The sequence below is a fragment of the Mobula hypostoma genome, chromosome 14 (genome assembly GCF_963921235.1).
Source record: "Mobula hypostoma chromosome 14, sMobHyp1.1, whole genome shotgun sequence".
NCBI lineage: Eukaryota > Metazoa > Chordata > Chondrichthyes > Myliobatiformes > Myliobatidae > Mobula > Mobula hypostoma.
This window is the reverse complement of record NC_086110.1, coordinates 6,676,865-6,701,178: the sequence shown is the minus strand read 5'-3', so window position 1 is coordinate 6,701,178 and position 24,314 is coordinate 6,676,865. Positions and strand designations below refer to the sequence as shown.

The window sequence follows — 24,314 nt, the reverse complement described above, 5'->3', positions numbered from 1 at the left end:
AAGGATTGAAAGTAGTTCAAAGGTGGTTTGCCCGACCAACAGCTAGGCTGGGCTGGGTGTGATTTCCATGAAAAGTTGGACAGGCTGGGCTTGTGTGCACAAGATTAAGGTTTTGAGGGAGGGGGCAACATGATTGAAACATAAACAACAGGAATTCTGCAGATGCTGGAAATTCAAGCAACATACATCAAAGTTGCTGGTGAACGCAGCAGGCCAAGCAGCATCTATAGGAAGAGGCGTAGTCGACGTTTCAGGCCGAGACCCTTCGTCCTGATGAAGGGTCTCAGCCTGAAACGTTGACTGTACCTCTTCCTAGAAATGCTGCCTGGCCTGCTGCGTTCACCAGCAACTTCGATGTGTGTTGTAAGCTGCTGAGTTGTCTTGACAGGGTAGATGTGGAGAGGGTGCTTCATCTCATGAGAGAATCTATTAGTTAATCATTAAAGACCGCCCCCCCCCCGCCCCATCACCCAGGACATGTCCTCTCCTCATTACTATCATAAAAAGAATGGTACAGAAGCCTGAAGAGCGTCAGGCGTGTGAACATTGTAGCCATTAGACAGTACACCCTGCTGAGAGCAAAGAGTTTTTAAATTGTGTCAGTTGTGTGTACCTTTGTTTAAAAAGCACTGATTTTTGTCACTGAGTTGGTGAGAACTAAGCAGTAAGACAATTCAGAACCGTTTTGTTCACTGCAGTTTCAAGCTTTGAATTTTGGAGATGCTAGAAAACAGCAGGGAGTGAAAATGAAATGATTTCACTACTTCAACAAGTTAGGAACTATGAAGAATTTGAAGTTATTGACAATCATTTTTAATGTTATAATATGAATGAAGATTTAGAGGATGCAGTTGCCCAAAATTGTATGAAGACAGACCGCTAGGTGTCTGTGCTACTTTTGTTCATTTACAGTTAATCAAAAGAACATGGCAGTATACACTCAGCTCACACCTGTGGCTCCCAGGAGCTGTTTGCGTGTGACAGCGGTCACACCTCGGTACACCACTTCAACAGGCAGGATAATCGGCAGGCCTTATGTCCCGATGTGATGGGTTCATGCCTGTCCTAGCATGCAAAGTCAACTCTGGCAGACAGGACAGATGAGATCTACATGAGATCCAAAGGCCTGGAAAGGCATTTCTGTAACGCTGTATGGAGAGCGAAGGGCATGACAAGCCACAGAAGAAGTCATGGTCAATCACTGCAACCAAGAAAGACCCCTGCTGTGATAACCTTTGTACCACTGGACACAAATTTCTGAGTTCAAGAGAGTGGAACTGCCCCAGTGCAATAGTGTTTTCACTTTAAAAACTCTTTCTCCCAGGTTTTCTCTAATTATCAGATATAACAGACAGCCACCAAGCTTGCTATTAGGAACCAATGCACAGTTTTATAATACTGTAGTAGCATTGGTAGTGTTCTAATTTGTTCTGTAATTCATTTAAATGCATAATTTGTTACTCATTTAAACAGTATTTGTCTTTTTTTTAATACCTTTTTAACTGTTTTCATGAAACTTCAGTTAATTGGGGCAGCTGGTTAATTGGGCCAAAATGTACTGGTCCAGATGTGTCCCAATTAACTGAAATCCACTGTATTTCATATTTCTTATTGTAATGTACAGTATATTTTATGTATTGCTCTGTGCTGCTCCCGTAAAACAGCAGATGTCTGTTAATAAACCTGATTCTGATTCATTTATGAAGAAGTTGTTCTTGTACCAGAGCAATGCCTCGGAAATGAAGGGACTTGTCTGAGTTTGGTTACTTGAAGCCTCTCCGAATCTTTATAATGCATCCTCCTGCTGAGGTTGCAAATCATGGAGACAATTCATCATGATTTTATTGCTGTAAGGAGTCATAGTAAATACGTTAGGATGCATCAGCTGAAGTGTACATAAACCTTCACTTCATTAGATAAAATTATCTGTTTCTAGCCTTTTATTTCATGGGTGCTTTATAACAGCTGCATTTATCTTCCAGCATTGACATCTTTCTCCAGTAATTCACTTAATGCTGTGTCTGAACACCAGTGATCTGTTGTGACTGAATAATCAAACAATGATTTCTGCAAAAGCCTTTTCTGTGTTTATATCACTGTTAACATTCACCTTACCACATCGACATATTAAAGAGCCAATTTATGTCTATTGTGCTGAATTTAATATTGAGATCAATACATCTGTAAGCACAATTCTTGACTTGTATTCAACATTTAATGGTTTACATGAAGGCAGCATTCCATAAGGCTGGTAACCTGCAGGCTGAAGTGGACAGTAAATTTAAGTAGGGCAATGCATTTTTGAGAGTTTGTAGAGGACTGTAATGCTGTGAAGTAGAGTTAGCTTTTGCTTGTGTTTGTTTTAAAGCCAACTTCTAAAATGGCCTGTCATGAAATACTGATGTTCTCAAGATAAAGTGTGTGTAAACAGGTTTGACTCCAGCATACTTCAGTTGGTAAACATGGCAGTGTACGTACCATTATGTTTCTTGAGACTTTCTAAAGCATGATTAAAAACTGATGCAATTTCTCAAGTCATGTCCAAATTTCCACATTAAATGGTGGCACTGATAGTCTTAAAGGGCAGGTCTTTGATTCTATCAGCAGGAATGGTTAGAGTTCAGCTGGCATAAGTTGGAATTGTTGTCTCGTTGAGGGTGAAGCTTTGATCTCTCTTCAGGAGTCAGTGACATATGACACACTGAAGCTGGTGTCTCAGTAATCCACTTGGGTTGACTGATTTACTAGAGCAGCAGACAATCTGCTGGAGGAACTCAGTGGGCTGAGCACTGTCTGGGAGTAAAGGTTTTATTGATGTTTCAGGACCCTATGCAGGGGTTCGACCAGAAATGTTGAAAATTCTTTTCTTCCCACAGATGCTGCTAGACACAGGGTTCTCCAGCAGATTTTGTTACTCTATGTTACAGCATGTGCAATCGCCTGTGTAGCCACTATTGCCTTTGACAGAGGTCAGATTATGGTTAATGCTGACGGATGTTGAGGAGTTAGAGGTCAGGCCTCCCATCCACAAGTTGAGGATCCAGTCGCAGAAGGAGGTACAGAAACCTGGGTTTTGGAGCTTTTTCATCAGACCTGTAGGAATGATTGCATTAAACACTAAGCTGTAGTTGATAAACAACTGCCTGATATAAGTACAGGTCGACCTTCACTAATCCGGCACCATTGGGACCTGAGGAGTGCCGAATGACAGAAGGATCACATTAAGCAATAGCTAACCTTCACTAATCCAGCACCATTTGGACCTGACGAGTGCCAGATTAGTGAAAATGCCGAATTACAGAAGGATGACATTAAGCGTAATCAGTGCTGGATTATCGAAGGAACTGGATTACAGGTAGTCAGATTAGTGAAGGTCGGCCTGTATTAGTATTGTCCAGGTGATCCAAGGCCGTATGAAGAGCCAATGAGATTGCATCTACTATAGACCAATCTATAAGTAAAATGCAGTGGGTCCAGGTTGTTGCTGAGACGGGAGTTGATTCTAGCAATAATCAAACTCTCAAAGCACTTCATCACTGTAGATGTGAGTGCTACTGGACGATAATTGTTAAGGCAGCTCACCCTGCTCTTCTTGGGAACTGGAATGATTGTTGCCCTTTTGAAACAGGTGGGAACTTCTGACAGTAGCAATGAGAGTGTCTTTAAACACATCCGCCAGTTGGCTGGCTCAAGTTTTTAAATCGCTTCCAACTACCCCATTAGGGCCTGTTGCCTTGCAAGGGTTCACTCTCTCGAAAGATGATCTGATGTCAGCCTCTAAGTCAGAGATCACAGAATCAGCAGGTGCTACAGGGATCCTTGTCGCTGTAGTTTTATTCACCCGTTCAAAGCATGCATAAAAGGCTTTGAGTTCATCGGAGAGTAAAGTATTACCGCCATTCATGATGTTAGGTTTCATTTTGTAGGAAGCAATGGCCTGCAAACCCTGTCAGAGTTGATGTGCACCTGATTCTGCCTGTAACCTCGTTTGGAATTGTTCCTTTGCTCTTGCGCTAGCCCTCTTTCACTTGTAACTGGCTGCCGTGTAGTCCTGGGTCACCAGATTTGAATGCCATAATCTAGCCCTCAGCAGACTATGAACCTCATGGTTCATCCATGGCTTTTGATTTGGGTATGTATAGTATGTTTTCGTCCACACAGATTTTAATGAAGTCAGTCAGTGAGACCTGTAGTGTATTTGTTCAGACTTGAAGATGAATCCTTGGATACAGTCCAGTCCACCGATTCAAAGCAGTCCTGTAAGTGTTCCTGTGCTTCCCTTGTCCATACCTCTTGGTCCTCACTTCAGTCTCTGCCTATACTCGGGGAATAGAAGTACAGTTAGGTGATTAGACTTTCCAAAGTGTGGGCATGGGATGACCCATAAATAAATGTGTCATTTCAGTGTATGTGGAAATACCCATGAGCAATCTGCTATATTAACTTCATGCATTTAGTCACCATCTAACCTGATCTTCATTCAGAAAGGGGTTGTTTTGGAATTGGATGGTGGTTTATCCATGCTTCTCACTTTTCTCCACTGCTGCTTTTCTGCTAATGAGAATTGCATCGGGGAGAGTGTGACTCTGTTTCTATAGAGTACTACAGTTCGAGGCTCTACATGTTTCAAAGCTCTGGCAAACATTCTTCAGAACAGCAAGGTTCCTCAAACAATGATGAGATTAACACACAAACTGCTGGAGGAACTCAGCAGGTCAGACAGCATCTATGGAGGGGAATAAGGAGTTGGCATTTGGGCCAGGCCCCTTCATCAGGACTGGAAGGAGCCAGAATAAGAAGGTGGTGGCAGGGGTAGAAGTACAAGTTGGCTGGTGATAGGTGAAACCAAGTGAAGAGGAAAGGCTTCACCTGTGATCTGCCAGTGTACTGAGTTATCATTTCACCTTGCAAGGAATAACAGTAGCTTTCTCATTGTGTTGGAGATGTTTGTAGAGATAACAATAGTGAGGATGATTTCTGAAATCACCCCAGTACTAAACTCATTCATGTAACTGAAGTTACCAGTAGTTATCTGTTAAAATCTCCGAGCAATGGGGGTGTAGGTTCTTCGATCCAATTGCCCTTCAATCTAGTTTAATACAGTGTGGTGACTGGCGTTACCACACCCTACATGAATGTGTCATGTAAATTTATTCCTTTAAGACTCCAAAGATTCAAAGGGAGGAACCTGAGGTTATAGTTTATGAAATGTTGAAAGTTTGTGAGCAGTACCTTGAGAATGTGATGTAGCTATAAGCATTATAGTAACAGGTAAAGTGTTTAAAACGTGTTTGATCTTATCTGGTTAACAACAATCATAATAGAAAATGTGAGAGATGTTCAGTTCAGGCAAAGAGGAACAGTTAAAATTTCAGGTTGATAATCTTTCACCAGGTAATTAATCCTTCAGGTAGTGACTGTGCAGAAAGATGAGAAGGAAGCCTTCTGAAAGATCTTAAGCTTACATTGTTTGTTATTGAGAAAGGATCAGGAAATTGAGGAAGCATAGATTGGAAGGTCATGTAAATGATCTAGGGAATAGATTCTATTTGTGGTTTCTTAGACAGGGCCAGGCCAGGATTAAAAAATTTGAACAGATTAACATTTTGACTTGACTAAATTTTGCTTCAGAAATCCTTCAGCTATTGTTTTACTATAGGCCTTAAAAAAGAAGCTGGACTGAATCCAAAGGAGGAAAAACTTTTGCTTTACAGGAAAAAGCCAGGGTCAGGACATTTGCGCTATCAGTTCCAGCAATTGACCAAGGCTGACTTAATTCAGGGATTCCAACAGAGTATTCAAGAGTGTGGGAATATTTTTCCCATGTCAACTTTTTTTTTTAAATACACCGTTAAATTGCGCAACAGCTACTATGGTGGTTTCAGAGTCATAGATCTATACAGCATGGAAAACAGGCTCTTCAGCCCCTTGTCATTGATGACAAAGTTGCCTAATTGAGCTTGTTCCATTTGCCTGTGTTTGATCCATATTCCTCTCCAAATTCCATTTACAAGTTGTCCTGGTGAGGAAGATGAAGAATGGTAGGGTGAAGGAACCATGGGTGACAAATGAGGTGGAGAATCTAGTCAGGTGGAAGAAGGCAGCATACATGAGGTTTAGGAAGCAAGGATCAGATGGGTCTATTGAGGAATATAGGGTAGCAAGAAAGGAGCTTAAGAAGGGGCTGAGGAGAGCAAGAAGGGGGCATGAGAAGGCCTTGGTAATCTGGGTAAAGGAAAACCCCAAGGCATTCTTCAATTATGTGAAGAACAAAAGGATGATAGGAGTGAAGATAGGACCAATTAGAGATAAAGGTGGGAAGATGTGCCTGGAGGCTGTGGAAGTGAGCAAGGTCCTCAATGAATACTTCTCTTCAGTATTCACCAATGAGAGGGAATTTGATGACAGTGAGGACAATATGAGTGAGGTTGATGTTCTGGAGCATGTTGATATTAAGGGAGAGGAGGTGTTGGAGTTGTTAAAATACATTAGGACAGTTAAGTCCCCGGGGCCTGACGGAATATTCCCCAGGCTGCTCCACCAGGCGAGGGAAGAGATTGCTGAGCCTCTGGCCAGGATCTTTATGTCCTCGTTGTCCATAAAAATGGTACTGGAGGTTTGGAGGGAGGTGAATGTTGTCCCCTTGTTCAAAAGAGGTAGTAGGGATAGTCCAGGTAATTACAGACCAGTGAGCTTTACGTCTGTGGTGGGAAAACTGTTGGAAAAGATTCTTAGAGATAGGATCTATGGGCATTTAGAGATTCATGGTCTGATCAGGGACAGTCAGCATGGCTTTGTGAAGGGCAGGTCGTGTCTAACAAGCCTGATAGAATTCTTTGAGGAGGTGACCAGGCATATAGATGAGGGTAGTGCAGTGGATGTGATCTACATGGATTTTAGTAAGGCATTTGACATGGTTCCACACGGTAGGCTTTTTCAGAAAGTCAGAAGGCATGGGATCCAGGGAAGTTTGGCCAGGTGAATTCAGAATTGGCTTGCCTGCAGAAAGCAGAGGGTCATGATGGAGGGAGTACATTCGGATTGGAGGGTTGTGACTAGTGGTGTCCCACAAGGATGGGTTTTGGAACTTCTACTTTTCGTGATTTTTATTAACGACCTGGATGTGGGGTTAGAAAGGTGGGTTGACAAGTTTGCAGATGACACAAAGGTTGGTGGTGTTGTGGATGGTGTGAGGATTGTCGAAAATTGCAGAGAGACATTGATAGGATGCAGAAGTGGGCTGAGAAGTGGCAGATGGAGTTCAACCCGGAGGAGTGTGAGGTGGTACACTTTGGAAGGACAAACTCTAAGGTAGAGTACAAAGTAAATGGCAGGATACTTGGTAGTGTGGAAGAGCAGAGGAATCTGAGGGTACGTGTCCACAGATCCCTGAAAGTTGCCTCACAGGTAGATAGGGTAATTAAGAAAGCTTATGGAGTGTTAGCTTTCATAAGTCGAGGGATAGAGTTTAAGAGCCGCGGGGTAATGATGCAGTTCTATAAAACTCTGGTTAGGCCACACTTGGAGTACTGTGTTCAGTTCTGGTCACCTCACTATAGGAAGGATGTGGAAGCATTGGAAAAGGTACAGAGGAGATTGACCAGGATGTTGCCTGGTTTAGAGAGTATGCATTATGATCAAAAATTAAGGGAGCTAGGGCTTTACTCTCTGGAGAGAAGGAGGATGAGAGGAGACATGATAAAGGTATACAAGATATTAAGAGGAATAGATAGAGTGGACAGCCAGCGCCTCTTCCCCAGGGCACCACTGCTCAATACAAGAGGACATGGCTTTAAGGTAAGGGGGATATTAGAGGAAGATTTTTTACTCAGAGAGTGGCTGGTGCGTGGAATGCACTGCCTGAGTCAGTGGTGGAGGCAGATACACTAGTGAAATTTAAGAGACTTCTAGACAGGTATATGGAGGAATTTAAGGTCGGGGGTTATATGGGGGGCAGGGTTTAAGGGTCGGCACAACATTGTGGGCCGAAGGGCCTGTACTGTGCTGTACTATTCTATGTTCTATGTTGTCCCAACCTCTAACACTTCCTCTGGCAGCTAATTCCATATATTCACCACCCTCTCTGTGGGAAAGTTGCCCCTTAGGTTCTTTTTAAATCTTTCCAATCCCACTTTCAGCCCACGTCCTCTAGTTTTGGTCTCCATGTACCCTGGAGAGAAGACTTTGGCTTTTCACGTTCCCAACACCCATATAAACTTGCGCATCTCTATAAAATACCCCTCAGCCACCTACGTACTAAAGAAGAGTCCCAGCCAACCCAGCTTCTTCTTGTAACCCAAGACCTCCGGTACAGGTAATATTCTCGTGAATCTTTTTTTACGTCCTCTCCAGTTTAGTCAGAAGAGCCAAGAGATACTGTAGGTAGGAGAATGATCAAAACTGCACACCGTACTCTAAATATGTCCTTACCATTGTCTTCTACAGAGATCTCAACTCTTATACTCAAGGTCAGTGTGCTAAGTGCTTTCTTCATCAGCTTCTTGAATGTGTTACCACTTGCAATACTGCCTCTAGGTTAAAAGTATCTTGAAATGAAATTTCAGCTGAAATCTTAACACAACAGAATGCAATTGCTTGAGGACAGTTTCATCATGCAACTTGTCCATTTTCCACATGTAAATGAGACATTCAATTGTGATTGATAGGGAAATTGCACAATCACCTGCATCCTGGCTAAGGATGGTTGCCGTCACGATACAGAGCCTTGAATTTATCACCAGAGATCAGATGTCATTGGCTTTGGATGGCATTGATCTGTTGAAAGTAATGCTGTATAAAGATTGTACCACATCAGGATATAGCAGGTTGATTGGGCCAGTTGGTCATTGCCTGAGGGGGGAAGGGTTGTCATGTTTCAGATTGAAACTCTATGTCAGGTGTGGTTCGAGGTTTTGACCCAACGTATCAACAATTCCTTGCCCTTCTCCAGAGGTGCTGCTTGACCCGCTGAGTTCCTCCATCAGATTGTTTCTTCAGACTCTGGTCTCTTGTGTCTCCTGGTCATTGCCTGTATTTATGCTTAGCCTAAAATGGGTGGGTACTTGAAGCATCCAATGGAAACCTGGCCCATTGCCTCCCCTGACAGTGAGCAAAGAATACTCTTACCTCTAACCGTATATCTAGTGTTTGGACAGTTTGTTGAAGTTTTTAAATCACGCATGTGTTTCAAGGCTTTATTCAGCCTTTATTCGCTTGTTATTTTCTACTACAGGTTTCCTCCGCCATCCGAAGGTAGAGCGTTCCCATGAAATAGTTCGTAAGTCGGAATGTCGTAAAGCGAAGAAGCAATTACCATTTATTTATATGGCAAAAATTTGTGAGCGTTCGCAGACCCCAAAAATAACACTTAAAACCTAAAATAACAGTAACATATAGTAAAAGCAGGAATGATATGATAAATACGCACCCTATATGAAGTAGAAATACTTCTCCACAATCTTTGCCTGCACTGTACTCCGTAGCGAAAATCTCACGCAAGCGCTCTCGGCAGAAAATCTCCCGTAAGCACTGTCGGCAAAAGCACGGTGCAAGCACTCTCCAGTAACCTTTAAGCTTGAAGCTGCTAAATCATACCAAATAACACGTAAAAATACACAGCCTATATAAAGTAGAAATAATGTATGTGCAGTGTAGTATCACTTACCAGAATCGGGAAATCAGCGCCAATCACACTGATGATAGTGTGTTAGGCTGAGTCGTCGGAGGTTGGGGTGGTGCAGTGGTCCCCACCCTCTGGGCCGCTGACCGATACCGATCCGTGAAGAATGCAATGGTGCAGTGGTAGCCGGGAGGCACACAGCACATCTCTAAGAAAAAAGCCGAAATAAATAAGCTAATTAATTAGGTGCCGCCCGGCACGTAAATGTAGGCCCAGATCAGAGGCGACGCAATCGGCAATCGCCCCTGATCTGGGCCGACAATTACGTGCCGGGCGGTACCTAATTAATTAGCTTGTTTATTTTGGCTTTTTTCTTAAAGATGTGCTGTGTGCCTCCTGGCTACCGCTGCATTCTCCACGAATCAGTATCTGTCCGGGGCCCGGGGGTTGGGGTGGTGGGACACTAGAGTGTCATCTCATCGTCGTCTGTTTCCATAAGGGCAGGTAGCTCATCTTCTCCTGTATCTGCCTGCCTCGATGTGGAAGGTCGAGGTTGGTCGTCTGCTGTGGCTGATGTGGAAGGCTTGAAAAACGACAGTATGCTTGACTGCTGAGCCTTGTGCATTTTTCTATCATACAGTTCTTTGTAAGTACTCAAACCATCTTGCAAATATGCCCTAAACCGACGTACCCTTTCAAAATTAAAATCATACTTTATCATTGCAGCGAAAATCTCACTCAGTTGCTTCACGTTCAGTTCCTGGACAACTTCACTTTCTATCAGTTCGCTACTGCATTCGGTTACGATTGTTATTCTTTCCTCTTCCAATTGCATCAGCTCTTCATCTATCAGTTCTTGGTCATGGGATGCCAAAACCTCTTCAACATCATCTTTGTCAGCTTCCACAAGCCAAACTCACTTTATCCTTACTTCGTTCACCACGATCAAAATACTTACAGGTGTCCCCCGCTTTTTGAACGTTCGCTTTACGAAACCTCACTGTTACGAAAGACCGACATTAGTTCCCTGTTTTTGCTAATAGGTGTTTTCACTGTTACGAAAAAAAGCAGCGCGCGATAAAAGGCAGTGCATGAAAAAAAAAGCAGCGTGCGCCCCGAGCAGCCGCTCACCCCCGGATTCGGAACGGCATTCTTGCCGGCATTGCTTAAACACGTGCCTGTGAGCAGCCATTAGCAAGATGAGTTCTAAGGTATCGGAAAAGAGTAAAAGAACTCGTAAGGGTGTTACACTTAGCGTAAAACTAGACATAATTAAGCGTTTCGATTGTGGTGAACGAAGTAAGGACAAAGTGAGTTTGGCTTGTGGAAGTTGACGAAGATGATGTTGAAGAGGTTTTGGCATCCCATGACCAAGAAGTGATAGATGAAGAGCTGATGCAATTGGAAGAGGAAAGGATAACAATCGAAACCGAATCAGTAATGATAAAGTACGACTTTAATTTTGAAAGGGTACGTCGGTTTAGGGCATATTTGCAAGATGGTTTGAGTCCTTACAAAGAACTGTATGATCTAAAAATGCACGAGGCTAAGCAGTCAAGCAAGCTTTCCACATCAGCCACAGCAGACGATGAACCCGACCTTCGACATCGAGGCAGGCAGAGATAGAAGAAGATGACCTGCCTGCCCAAATGGAAATAGATGACGATGAGATGACACCCCAGTGTCCCACCACCCCAACCCCCAGGCCCCGGACAGATACCAGTTCGCAGAAAATGCAGCGGTAACCGGGAGGCACACAGCACATCTTTAAGAAAAAAGCCGAAATAAACATGCTAATTAATTAGGTGCCGCCTGGCATGTAAATGTCGGCCCAGATCAGAGACGATTGCTGATTGCGTCGCGTCTGATCTGGGCCGACAATTACGTGCTGGGCAGCACCTAATTAATTAGCATGTTTATTTCGGCTTTTTCCTTAAAGATTTGATGGGTGCATTCCGGCTACCGCTGGACCCCTGCATACTTCGCGGATTGGTATCGATTTGCTGCCTGGAGTGTGGGGGCCACTGCACCACCCCAATCTCCAACGACTCAGCCTAACACACCAATATCTGTGTGCTCTGTGCTGTCTGCCCGATTCCCGTAAGCGATACTACACTGTACATGCATTATTTCTACTTTATATGGGTTGTGTATTTTTACGTGTTATTTGGTATGATTTAGCAGCTTCGTAGCTTAAAGGTTACTGGAGAGCGCTTGCACTGTGTTTTTGCTGACGGCGCTTGTGTGAGATTTTCGCTACGCAGAACAGCGCAGGCAATGATTGTGGAAAAGTATTTCTACTTTATATAGGCTGTGTATTTATCATAGCATTCCTGCTTTTACTATATGTTACAGTTATTTTGGGTTTTATGTGTTATTTGGCATGATTTGGTAGGTTATTTTTGGGTCTGCGAATGCTCACAAAATTTTCCCATATATATAAATGGTAATTGCTTCTTAGTTTTATGACATTCTGGCTTACGAACCATTTCATAGGAACGCTCTACCTTCGGATGGCGGGAGAAACCTGTAATTATGTCTAGTTTTACGCTAAGTGTAACGCCCTTAGTAGCTCCTTTAGGCTTTTCCGATACCTTAGAACTCATCTTGCAAACGGCTGCTCACAGGCACGTGTTTAAGCAATGCCGGCTAGAATGCAGTTCCGAATCCGGGGGAGAGCAGCTGCTCGAGGCGCGCGCCGCCTTTTATCGCACGCTGATTTTTTTCGCACGCTGCCTTTTTTCGTAACAGTGAAAACACCTGTTAGCGAAAACAGATAACTAATGTAGGTCTTTCGTAGCAGTGAGGTTTCATAAAGTGAACATTCGAAGAGCTATTCCTCTGTAGCCTGTCCTGTATTGTATGCACTTTGAATTTAAAACCTGACTGTAAATAGCTGTGTTACAATCACAGCCAGCACTCTGATTGGGATCCTTTTCAATCCATTCTATAGTAAGGATTTTGGACGTCCTTGATAGGCTGAGGTGGCACTGAAAGGACTGCGGATGGCGGCAGTTAGAGGGATAAGTGAGTCTGGGGTGGTGAGGGTCAGAGATGTGGTTGAAGATGTGAGCCAGTGAACCCAAACTCACAGAAGACTTAAAGCACATGCATTCTTTATCAACTTGCCAAGCTGGCCGAGGACTTCACTGGTCCTATTTGCAACTTAATTGTGAATCCTTCTTAATGTCCCAAATGTTAAGTAACATTAGTTAAACAAGTGATGCATTCAATGTTGATATGATTTAAAACAAAAGCAGTTAAATTACTGAGTGCTCTTAATCAAGTAAAAACAATGAAAACCTAAATGTAAAAGTTAAGTAATTGCCACTGCAGATTGGGCTGCTTGTTAACATTGGCTCAGAGTCATTGTATTTAGATTCCCAAATATAATGGGTGGACACTTGCATCAACTCACGGTGTATGGCTGGAATCCACATGGATATCACAGGATAAGCATGCAGTTCATTTGATGTAAGCTGGAAGTTGACTCACATTTCGGACTCCTGTATCTTCCTTTGAATTAATTTAATGTTTTGAAGTTACAATGTATAACAGCTACCTTCCTGCAACCTCTAATGCAGCCTTATATGACCTGTGAAGAATATGTAACTGTACACTGGCTGGTCGCAATGGCCGAACACAAGGAATCTGCCACCTACTGACATTGTTCCTCAGCAGCCTGTGTGGGTACTCCGACTCCCTGCTGCACTCTGCTCCCTGACTCCCTCCAGTTGTTGCAATATCCATTTATTCAGTAGCTGGGTGTATAGTACTTGTATTGTGAAGTGTCATTTAAGGTACTGGCTTCTGAGGTCACACCTGAATTAGGGGTAGGCCATTTAGAACGGAGTTGAGGAAAAACTTTTTCACCCAGAGAGTGGTGGATATATGGAATGCTCTGCCCCAGAAGGCTGTGGAAGCCAAATCTCTGGATGCTTTCAAGAAAGAGATGGATAGAGCTCTTAAAGATAGCGGAATCAAAGGTTATGGGGATAAGGCAGGAACTGGATACTGATTGTGGATGATCAGCCATGATCACAGTGAATGGCGGTGCTGGCTCGAAGGGCCGAATGTCCTACTCCTGCACCTATTGTCTATTGTCTGATGGATTAAGTCCTGATATTTGCTAAAGCTTGGAATGCACAAGTGGACAATGTGAAGTTTGGTGTGGAGTTGCATGGTAATCCTGACAATGCTGTTTTATGAAACTTGCAAATGAAGTTCCTAACTGTTTGTATGATTTTCCTAACTAGCATTAAGGGGACCCACATCAGTGTCGCTACAACGATGCTGACGGCTGGGTGATGCAATAGTTGTTAAATTACTCTTTAGTTGCCCTCCTGGTTTACATTTGATGATAAAGGTGAGCAGATTATTTAGCTTGCAGTTAAGGAAGTGTTTCAAGGGACAGTCACTGTAACAAGATTCTGCAGATGCTCAGATAATCCAGACAAAATGCTCAAGGAACTCAGCAAGTCAGGCAGCATATATGTTTCTATTATTCTGCTCTACAGTCACCGTAACTGTTTATTTTGTTTTGGAAGTCGCTTGGGCATCTGTAACCTTTTTATCCATGCCCCTGGGTAAGTATTGGCAGTCAATCAGGACAGTAATGTGTAACTACGGAGCATTATATTTTCTAAACTTGAAACTTAAACCATCATGGGATACCACAGTAGGCTAGCCATTAGTGTGATGCTTCTACAGCTCAGGGCATTGGAGTTCAATTCCAGTGGTGTCTGTAAGGAGTTTGTCCATTCTCCCTGTGACCACATGGGTTTCCATCGGCTGGTCCAGTTTCCTCCCACAGTCTAGAGACATACTGTTTATTTGTTTAATTGGTCATTGTAAATTGTCCTGTGATTAGTCAAAAGCCTGGATACACAGTCCAGAGACCCGGGTTCTACTCCATAAGGCATTGTGAAATTTAAATTCAATTCATAATCTTTATCAATAAACTTAAAATAATGCTAGTCTTTAGCAAAAGCAACAGCACCAAAACTGTCCATGCCACTTAGCAAAGTCTTTCAGGGGAGGAAATGACCTAACCTGCCATTCAGTTGAAGGGCAATGGGTACAGGCACTAAATTCAAACTTTATCTGTGATATCTGGACCTCAAAATAAACTCAAAGTTCCAGTCAAGATAGTGCCAAGCTGTGGTCTCCAACGAGGTCTTGCCCCAGATTCTGTTGTGTTTTTTTTAAAGTTCATAGGGGTGGTTGTGGGGACAAAAAGGGAGTTAGGGGTTAGGTTAAGAGTTCGACGTCACATCGGGATCTAGGCCTCCACTGCACACTCGAAGGCCAGCCACATCGATGTGTGAAGAAGGACATCTGTGCATGTCAGGCTGGCAAGCGCTGTTGTCGAAGACCAACAGGGACAAGCACTGGTGGCCCACTAGGTTTGGATGTTCATGTGAACAGTGGACATGAGGGGCAGTGAACCCCTAGGTACACAAATTGGAGAGACCAGAGTTCAAGACCTGGAACATCATCGGCTAGTCTTCTGATCAATGCTGAAGATCAAAGCCGATTGGAATTTTGGAAGTCGAAGATTGATGGCTGAAGCCTGGAGACCTGTCCTTGGGTTGGAGAACTGTCTGTGTGGGTGTGTGGACAGGAGTGAGGGAAGGGTCTTGTTCTACTGTTTTTTTTTCCCTGTTGTGCTTTGTGTTGGTCTGTAGGCATGCTATATTGTTAATGGAATGTATGGTGACACTTGCAACTTTCCTCAACAGTTCCTTGGATGTGTTGGTCGTTAATGCATTTCACTGTAAGTTTCCAGATACATGTAACTGAATAAATGAATCTAAATCTGGGAAAAAGGGCTGGGGAAAGGAGAGATCTTTGTTATCCAAAGAGCAGACCTCCAATATAGCTGCACTGCAGTGAAATGCTTTGAAGATCAAGTGAGATTATTCTGGCAGAATGGTAGTGGTCTAATATCCCAGAGACAATGAGCTGAAATCTTAGCATGAGAATTTTTAAGAGAGAGCTTAATAAATTGCGTGATCTTTGGATAATCATGAGAAATGGAACTATTGTGGAAGTATTTAGATTTGGCTCCATCCATACAATATGCAGTGGTGTGCAGTTCTGGAGAGCATTTTAGTTGGTATTCAAAGATTATGGTTTGCTTCTTCCAGAGTTAAATTTAGTCCACCTGAATATAAATATTATAAATTGTGATGTTGTGTTATAGCGGCAAAAGTGTCAGGAATTGCTGGTTAGTTCTGCCTCGGGATCACAGATGGATTTGGTTGAAATGTTTATTCCTTTGCTCTAGCATAAGGTTTTAAAGTATTTTCCACCCCGTGAGAGCACTATTCGATTGAACCAAGCTAGCTTTTGAAAATTTGATGTAAATTATTCTTCATATTTTATGTTCCCTAGACCTGGTGTTTCTTTACAGTGGATCTATACTGTAATGACAATTCAGTTTTATTGATTCAATTTAATATCAAGCACAGAACAATATCTGCACATTAATCAAGGAGGAAACTGGAGGTCCGTGAGCCAGTCGTTATCAGGGGATCTGAGGTGGAGGGTCAGCAACTTGAAATTCCTCAGTGTTATCACTTCAGAGGATCTGTCCTGGGCTCTGTGTGTAAGTGCAGTTACGAAGAAAGCATGAGAGCATCTTTACTCCTTAAAAATTTGCGAAGATTCAGCATGACTTCAACTCTGACAAATTTCTATGGATTTGTGATAGTATATTGACTGTTTGCATTGCGGCCTGGAATAGAAACACCAATCCCCTTGTAAGGAAAATCTGTATAAAGTAGTGGATACAGCCCAGTCCATCATGGGTAAAGCCCTCCCACAATTGAGCATATCTACACAGAGCATTGCCACAGGAAAGCAGCATCCATCATCAAGGCTCCCACCACCCAGGACATGTGCTCTTCCCGCTCTAGCCATGAGGAAGTAGATCCAGGAGCCTCAGGACTCATACCCCCAGATTCAGGAACAGTTATTACCCCTCAACCATCAGGCTCTTAAATCAAAGGAGATGCCTTCACTCAACTTTACTCACCCCATCACTGAACTGTTCCCACAAGCCTATGGGTTCACTTTCAAGGACTCTTCATCTCATGTTCTCAATATTGTTTGTTTATTTATTACTTTTTTTCTCTCCGTTGTATTTGCACGAATTGCTGTCTTTTGCACATTAGTTGTTTGTTTATCGTGTTCGGTGTAGTCTTTTATTGTTTCTGTTGTGTTTCTTGGACTTGCTGTATATGCCCACAAAAAAATGAATCTCAGGGTTGTATATGTACTTTGATAATAAATTGCCTTTGAAGTTTGAACTTTTGAACTTTGATTTTGGTGAAAAGTAAAGTAGACTGATGCTCAGTAGGTGGGAGAAGGCCGAGATCCACACAAATGGATGGAAGAAGAGTAATAGATATTTTTATCAGCATGCTCTGAGGGAAGAGTAGGTGCAGTGCTTCCCAGGGGTGGGGAAAGTTGTTAGCTTGTCCTGGCCCACCCTATGTGTGAGGAAGGGTGGTGTCAGTTTGCCTTTGAAGTCAGAGGAAAGATTCTCATACCAGCAGAGTTTATAACTGATGCTTAACTTCCCTCTATTTTACTCACTTTTCTAAGCAATAAACAATAATGTTCTGTTGGTTTTCCCAATTACTTGCTGCACATGTATGCTAATCCTTTAGATACCCAATTCCACCTGTATCACAGCACTGCAGTCACTTCCCACATAGATAATACACTATTATAATTTTCCCAACATTATTCTCAATTTGCTTATTTACAATCTTCCTCTATGCCTTTATATCCTCTTTGTGCCTTTACACGACTTAATTTCCTGAATATCTTTCTGTCAATGACAAATTTAGCAGCTGTGCCATCAGCTTGTTTTATAAGCCTGTTGTCATTTTGGCCTGCAAAATATTTGGTGTCTTGATACCAAACATTTTTCGTGTTGATGTTTGGTGTATGAGGTCATAGTCCAAAACATTTGGTGACTTATGTGCTTAAGTAAAAGGAGAAAACTGCTAGGATTTCTGGTTCTATTACTTTTCAAGTATCCTCCCCTCCCACCTCTGTTTCACCCCTCTCAAAAACATTAACACTGAACAAATAGCATAGATCTATTCTTTGCTCACTTCGCAACCTGGCATATCAAAATACACCTCCCATGTGCATTGTTTTCAAAGGAAGAAGGAGAACAAAGGAGTGTGAAAACAGTCAATCCAGAACTCTGAATATCCATATATTGCTTTATAAATCTACGTTGGTTCAATCGATTTGTACTTGGTGCGACCACTTCTTAGCCGTGATTCCCTTGTACATCTGTAATACTTACAGTAGTGCCAGAAAGTTTGTGAACCCTATAAAATTTTCTCTATTTCTGCATAAATATGACCTAAAATGTGATCAAATCTGCACTTAAGTCCTAAAACTAGATAAAGGGGAACCCAATTAAATAAATACCATAAAAACTTTATACTTGTTCATTTATTTATTGAGAAAATGATCCGAAATTACATGCATTTTTTGGAACAAGTATGTGAACCTTTGCTTTCAGTAACTAGTGTGACCCTCTTGTACAGCAATAATTGCAACCAAACTTTTCCAGTAATCAGTCCAGCACATCCGCTTGGAGGAATTTTAGGCCATTCTTCCCTACGAAACTGTTTCAACTCTGGGATGTTGGTGGGCTTCCTTGCATGAACTGCTTGTCTCAGGTCCTTACACAACATTTCTATAGGATTGAGGTCAGGACTTTGACTTGGCCATTCCAAAACACGAATGTTCCTCTTTTTAAACCATTCTATTGATTTACTGTTGTCTTTCGGATCATTGTCTTGTTGCATTATTCGACTTTTATCAAGCTTCAGGTGACGGACTGCTACCCTGACAGTCTCCTGCAAAATGTCTTGAACAATTTTGAATTCATTGTTCCCTCAGCGATTACAAGCTGCCCAAGCCCTGAGGCAGCAAAGCAGCCCCAAACTATGATGCTTTTTTCACGATGCTTCACAGTTAGGATGAGATTTTGGGGTTGGTGTCCTGTGCCTTTTTTCATCCAAACGTAGTAATGTACATTTCTGCCAAAAAGTTCAACTTTTGTCTCATCTGTCCACAGAACATTTCTCTAAAGCGTTGTAGAACATCCAGGCGATCTTCTGCAAATTTGAGACATGCATCAATGAGCAGTGTTTTCCTCTGTGGTGTCCTACCATGTTTGGCAAGTTCTAGAGATTTCAGCAGGTCTTTTGCTGTTACCCTTGGGTTCTTTTTCACCTCCTTCATCACTGCACATTGTGCTCTTGGTGTGACTTTTGCAGGATGCCCACTCCTGGGGAGAGTAGCAACAGTACTGAGTGTTCTCTATTTGTAGACAATTTCTCTTATTGTGAACTAATGACCACTTAGGTCTTTAGAATTGCTTTTGTAGTCTTTTCCAGTGTCATGCATCTCTACAATTCTTCTTCTAAGGTCCTCTAAAAGTTGTTTTGATCGAGGCATGCGATTTTACAGGGTTCACAAACTTTCTCGCACCACTGTAGTTTCTTTTCTCTTTCTCTCACTCCCTGTAAGGAAGTGTATTAAGGACACGTGCTCGCTGCTCTAAACAGTAGTGTATTTCACTGTTTTTTCTTGGGTGTTGAAAGAACAATAGTTTATTTATTATTTGCATGATTGTCTTTTTCACGTTGGATGTTTGTCGGTCTTTGGTTTTTCATGGATTCTATTGTATTTCTTTGTTTTTCTGCGGGTGCCTACAAGAAAATGAATCTTACAGTTGTATATGGTATATGTACTTTGATAATAAGTTTATCTTGAACTTTGGTGTGTGATTCCAGGTGATCTTGAAAGACTTGGAAGTGCTGGCAGAAATTGCCTCATCTCCAGCAGGTCAGACAGAAGGACATGATTCAAGTGAAAGCATCAGCACCCAAAATAGGCAATCGGAGCTGCACATCCCTATTTCATCCTCCCCACAATTGAACTCTTCGAGTAAGTACCAAGTTGGTCAATTTTCAGGGTTCAATGGGTCAACTGAGAAGCATAGTGATAAGGTAAAATGACTGTATAAAACTTCATCCAGGTGTTTTTATTTTCAAGCCCTCTATCTATGTAGTGTGTTAAGTGCCTACAACTTGAATTGATTTAACACCTCAATGTAACAAGGCTTTTCATGAGAAATCTGATATATGAAAATTAAAGAAAACTCTGCAGAATGTTGAGTTTAAAAAAACAGCAGGTCAGTAGCACCTTTAGAAAGAGAAGTAGTTAACATTAGTTCTGGGACCCATCATCAGAACTAAGTGACTAACAAGTTTGCTCAGGTAGTAGAGAAGATGGGAAGGACAATGGATGGAACAAAGAGGATATCTTTGATTGGGAGAAGTAATGTAGTTGTTAAGGGACAGACAAAGAAGTTTAATCTGATTTTACCTGGTCAGCTGCTCAATTGTACTCTCTCACATTGCCTCCTAATTCATTTCTCCCATGGTCCACTCTTCTCTCCTATCAAACTCCTCCTTCCTCAGCCATTTACCTGTTCCGCCTATCACCTCCCAATTTCTCACTTCACTGTCCTCCCCACCCACCCACCACCGCCCCCCTCACCTGCCTTCACCTATCATCTTCTAGCTTGTATTCCTTCCTTCCTTCCTTCTCCTCCTCTCACCTTGTTATTCTAACTTTGTCCCACTTCCTTTCCAGTGCTGATGAAGGGACTTGGCCTGAAATGTCAACTTTTTATTCCTCTTCATAGGTGCTGCCGACCTGCTGAATTCCCTCGAGTATTTTGTCTGCATTATTCTTTTCTTTCTTTCCACTACATCAGCCTCCCACTCACACTTAATTTTGAACCCATTTTTCAATGAATTTACATCAAAAATCTCTACTGACCTGCCTTTTGGCATTCTATTAACCATGACAGATCAATAGCTACCAATATGTAGCTATCACTACACCCTTATCTCCAAGTTTGATACCCGAGGATCAATAAGCCTCTTTCCTTACCTATGCTTTCATCACCTTTGTCTTATCCAAGGGTCAAAAGCTAGTGGATATGATAGATGGAAAAAACCAAATTGCTGGAGGAATTCAGCAGATCAAACAGTATCTATATAGGAAAATGAACAGTAAATATTTCAGGTCAAGATCCTTCATCTGGACATGGCAGATAACTGCAAAGTGTAGTAGATAGCTCATAATTGGCTTACTTATTCACCAGCAGACCTAGCAAGACTTCATGAAGTATTATCTAGTCTATATCTCTTATGAGAAAGCTGCTCACTATTCTCTTCATTCTGGGCTACAAAGATATTCTAGACTTCTCTATTGCAAACCACCCTGTATCTCTGGTCACCATGTCCTACGCCCTCATTTCTCAGTGCAAGATTTCAAAAATGATTTTCTCACTGAGATTCAGGCCATTAGATCAACTACTCTGTTGTTTCTCCCCCTTCTTGTAGTCTGCCGGAACACGCACCTAAATTCTGCCCTAGCGCCAACTTTTGTAACTTTCTGTTGTAGAATTCTCCCCTGGTTTTATCTTAGTTATAGAGCACAGAGGCAGGGCCTTCAGGCCAAATTGTACATGTCTACCAAGATGTCCATCTAAGCTTGGCCCATTTCCATATCCCCATTAAGTGTCTTTTAAATGTTGTTACTTCCTCTGCCTCAACTACTCCATCTGACAGCTTATTCCATATTCTCACAATCTCCAGGTCTTTTTCATTACACCACCCGCCCCCCCCCCCCCACCCTGCATCTATGCCCTCCAATTTTTGATTCCCTTCCACTGGGAAAGACTAGGTGTGCATTCACCTATGTGTATACCACTTCTGTAAGGATACCCTGCAGTTCCTAGGAATAAAGTCCTCACCTGCCCAACCCCCAACTATCTCTGAGTCTTGGTAACATTCTTGTGAATTTGAGCACTCCTTGAGGTTTTGACCCAGCTCCTATTGAATTGATGACCAGTAAACTTTACTCCTGGTTGCACTATGTTAACCAATATGCTTGTTCCTTTGGGAGAATTGGCCGCCTCTCTTGCAATTCTTTTGTATTAACTGACCACTACCATTTCCCATCCATACCAAGAAACAATTCCAAACCTTCTGATCGATTGCTACATGAGCCTCATCCGCCATCCTGCCTTTCTCTTGCAAATTCTTAAACTTAGGAGCTTCTAAATGGTGCCCCTTTTCCCAGTATTCCTTGTTTAAATCCCTTCATTTCAGTTCTGTGGCAGGAGCAGAAACTTTGTATCACAATCACTTATAATAAACATGAGATTCTGCATGTGCTGGAAATTCAGAGCAACAAACATAATGGATTAGTAGCTGCTGTTCCTCCCTGTACCTCCTCTGTTGAGGTAAGGTTGCTTATACTAATTTTTTCCATTGCTTCAAAACATCAACTCCTTTCCTCTTTAGGTGTTGATAACCCAAAGTTGGCGCTATTGAGTCGTTACTTCCTGATTTTGTGCTGCTTTCCTGCACACTCATCAGCCTTGGCATCTGACACCTTCACCCAACACTCGTCAGTAGTTTAAAAGAGGTCAAGTGTAATGAAGCCGGTGAATTAACAGATGATAATTATCTCCTTCCTGCCATGGGTTGTGCTCTGCCTGTCATATCAGGCAAATATCCCATGTTTCTGTCCTCGGCTTCTGTGACTTGACACTGGCATTATTGTTCCCATTTCACCTTTATTCAAACACTGCAGTGCACATCAAATATTTGTGCTGGCTATACATTTGTGCTGAAGTAGGATTTTCTTTATCAGCTAAAGTACCACAGCCTCTTATTGTGAAGGAAGAATTGGTCTCCCTCTGTTTCCATGACAACAAGTAAGCTCTTCTGACTTTAAATGTTTCATGCAGCTTTCCTCTGTGAAAAGAGCATTTTTTATGCCCTGGCTAAATGCTCCCAGATTTCCTGTTTTTGTGTTCCTTGCATTGTCCTGAGAACACAGCAACTCAGTGGTATTAAACTAATTTATTACACGATAAAAGATTATTTATTTTTGAGCAGGATTGATGCGTCATGATTTAAAAATCCAGCATTTCAGAATTTCTTGATTAGTATAAATGCTTTGGATAATCTTTCAAATTGTTGAAATATAAATCTGATTGTTTTAACAGAAAGAAATGAGATTTGTACATGTGGGATACACCTTTCATCACCTTGCAAAGCACTTTATAACTGACTACAACCACCATGCGTCAGAAATATTTAACATAGCAAATGTAACAAACACTTTGCAGGCAGAGAGCTCCCACAAACACTACTGTATGTGGCCTATCAGCAGTGTCAACAGCTTGACTAAGAGGGCTTTCTCGCAGCTCAGTGGTGGTTATTTAAAAAGGGAGCTTCGAGAGTGTTTGTCTGTTGTACATGGCCAATCAGCAGCGTCAACAGAGCTCTACAAACTAATTAAAAGTACAGAAGGGATAAGTGGAGGGCCATTGTCGGGAGTAGGCCAGTGGCAAGAGTAGAAGCAACAGACTTTGGCTCAAACCAGGCTTCGGCTTGGAAGAGGCGTCAGCTCTGTGCAAAGTATCTGTCAAAGTTTCCTTTTTGTTTTTTTTCCCTCTCTTACTGTGCCATTTAAATGGCTGGAGTGTGCTCTTCGTGTCGGATATTGGAGAACTGGGAGACCCACAATCTCCCGGGGAACTACATCTGCGTGAAGTGCATCCGGCTGCAGCTCCTTGAAGACCGAGTTAGGGATCTGGAGCAGCAACTGGATGACCTTTGGCTTGTACAGGAGCGTGAGGATACAGTTATCAAAGTTACAGGGAGGTAGTCACCCCGAAGTTGCAAGAGGAGAGTAGCTGGGTGACTCTTAGGAGAAATGGAAATGGGCAGTTAGAGCAGAGCCCTGTGGCCATTCTCCTCAAAAACAAGTGTACCGCTTTGGATACTTTTGAGGGGGTGACCTCCTGGGAGAATGCCACGGCGACTGGGTTACAGGTGCTGAGCATGGGTCGGTGGTGCAGAGAGGAAAGAGAGAAAATAAGGGAGTGGTAGTGATAGGGGACATGATAGTGAGGGGAACAGGCAGGAGATTCTGTGGACGTGAATGGGACGCCTGGATGGTATGTTGCCTCCCAGGTGCCAGGGTCAAGGATGTAAGGATGTCTCAGATCGCGTCCACAACATTTTGGAGAGGGTGATGGAGCGGCCAGATATACTGGTACCAATGACATAGGAAGGAAAATCAATGAGTTCCTGAGAAGAGAATTTAGAGAGCTAGGTAGAAAGCTGAGAAGCAGGACCTCCCGGGTAGTAATTTCTAGATTGCTGCCTGTACCACGCACCAGTGAGGGTAGAAACAAGATGATTTGGCAGATAAATGCGTGGCTGAGAAGCTGGTGCAGGGAGCAGGGCTTCAGGTTCATGGATAATTGGGATCTCTTCTGGGGGAGGTATGACCTGTTCAAAAGTGACGGGTTGCACCTGAACCCGAGGGGGACAAATATTCTCGCGGGCAGGTTTGTTAGAGCTGTTGGGGAGGGTTTAAACTAACTTGGTGAGAGGGGGGTGGGAACTGGAGTGAAGGGTCTCAGGAATGGAAAAAAGTGAAGATGGTGTGCAGTCAGATTGTCAGGAAGGGCAAGCAAGTGATGGGACTTAGTTGCAGCCAACAGGCTGAGTATCAAATCATTAGGGATGCAAAGTCAGAAATGATAGCAAATATGGTA

General features: G+C 42.6%; 1 protein-coding gene across 1 annotated transcript in view; it reads left to right on the top strand.

Annotated features, from left to right (window-relative positions):
* vac14 (vac14 homolog (S. cerevisiae)) overlaps nucleotides 1–24,314 on the top strand; it is a 454,421-nt gene that overhangs the window by 137,019 nt on the left and 293,088 nt on the right. The window contains exon 14 of the mRNA XM_063066634.1: nucleotides 19,453–19,606. Coding sequence (XP_062922704.1) covers nucleotides 19,453–19,606 — 154 coding nt within the window. The remainder of the gene's footprint in view (nucleotides 1–19,452; nucleotides 19,607–24,314) is intronic.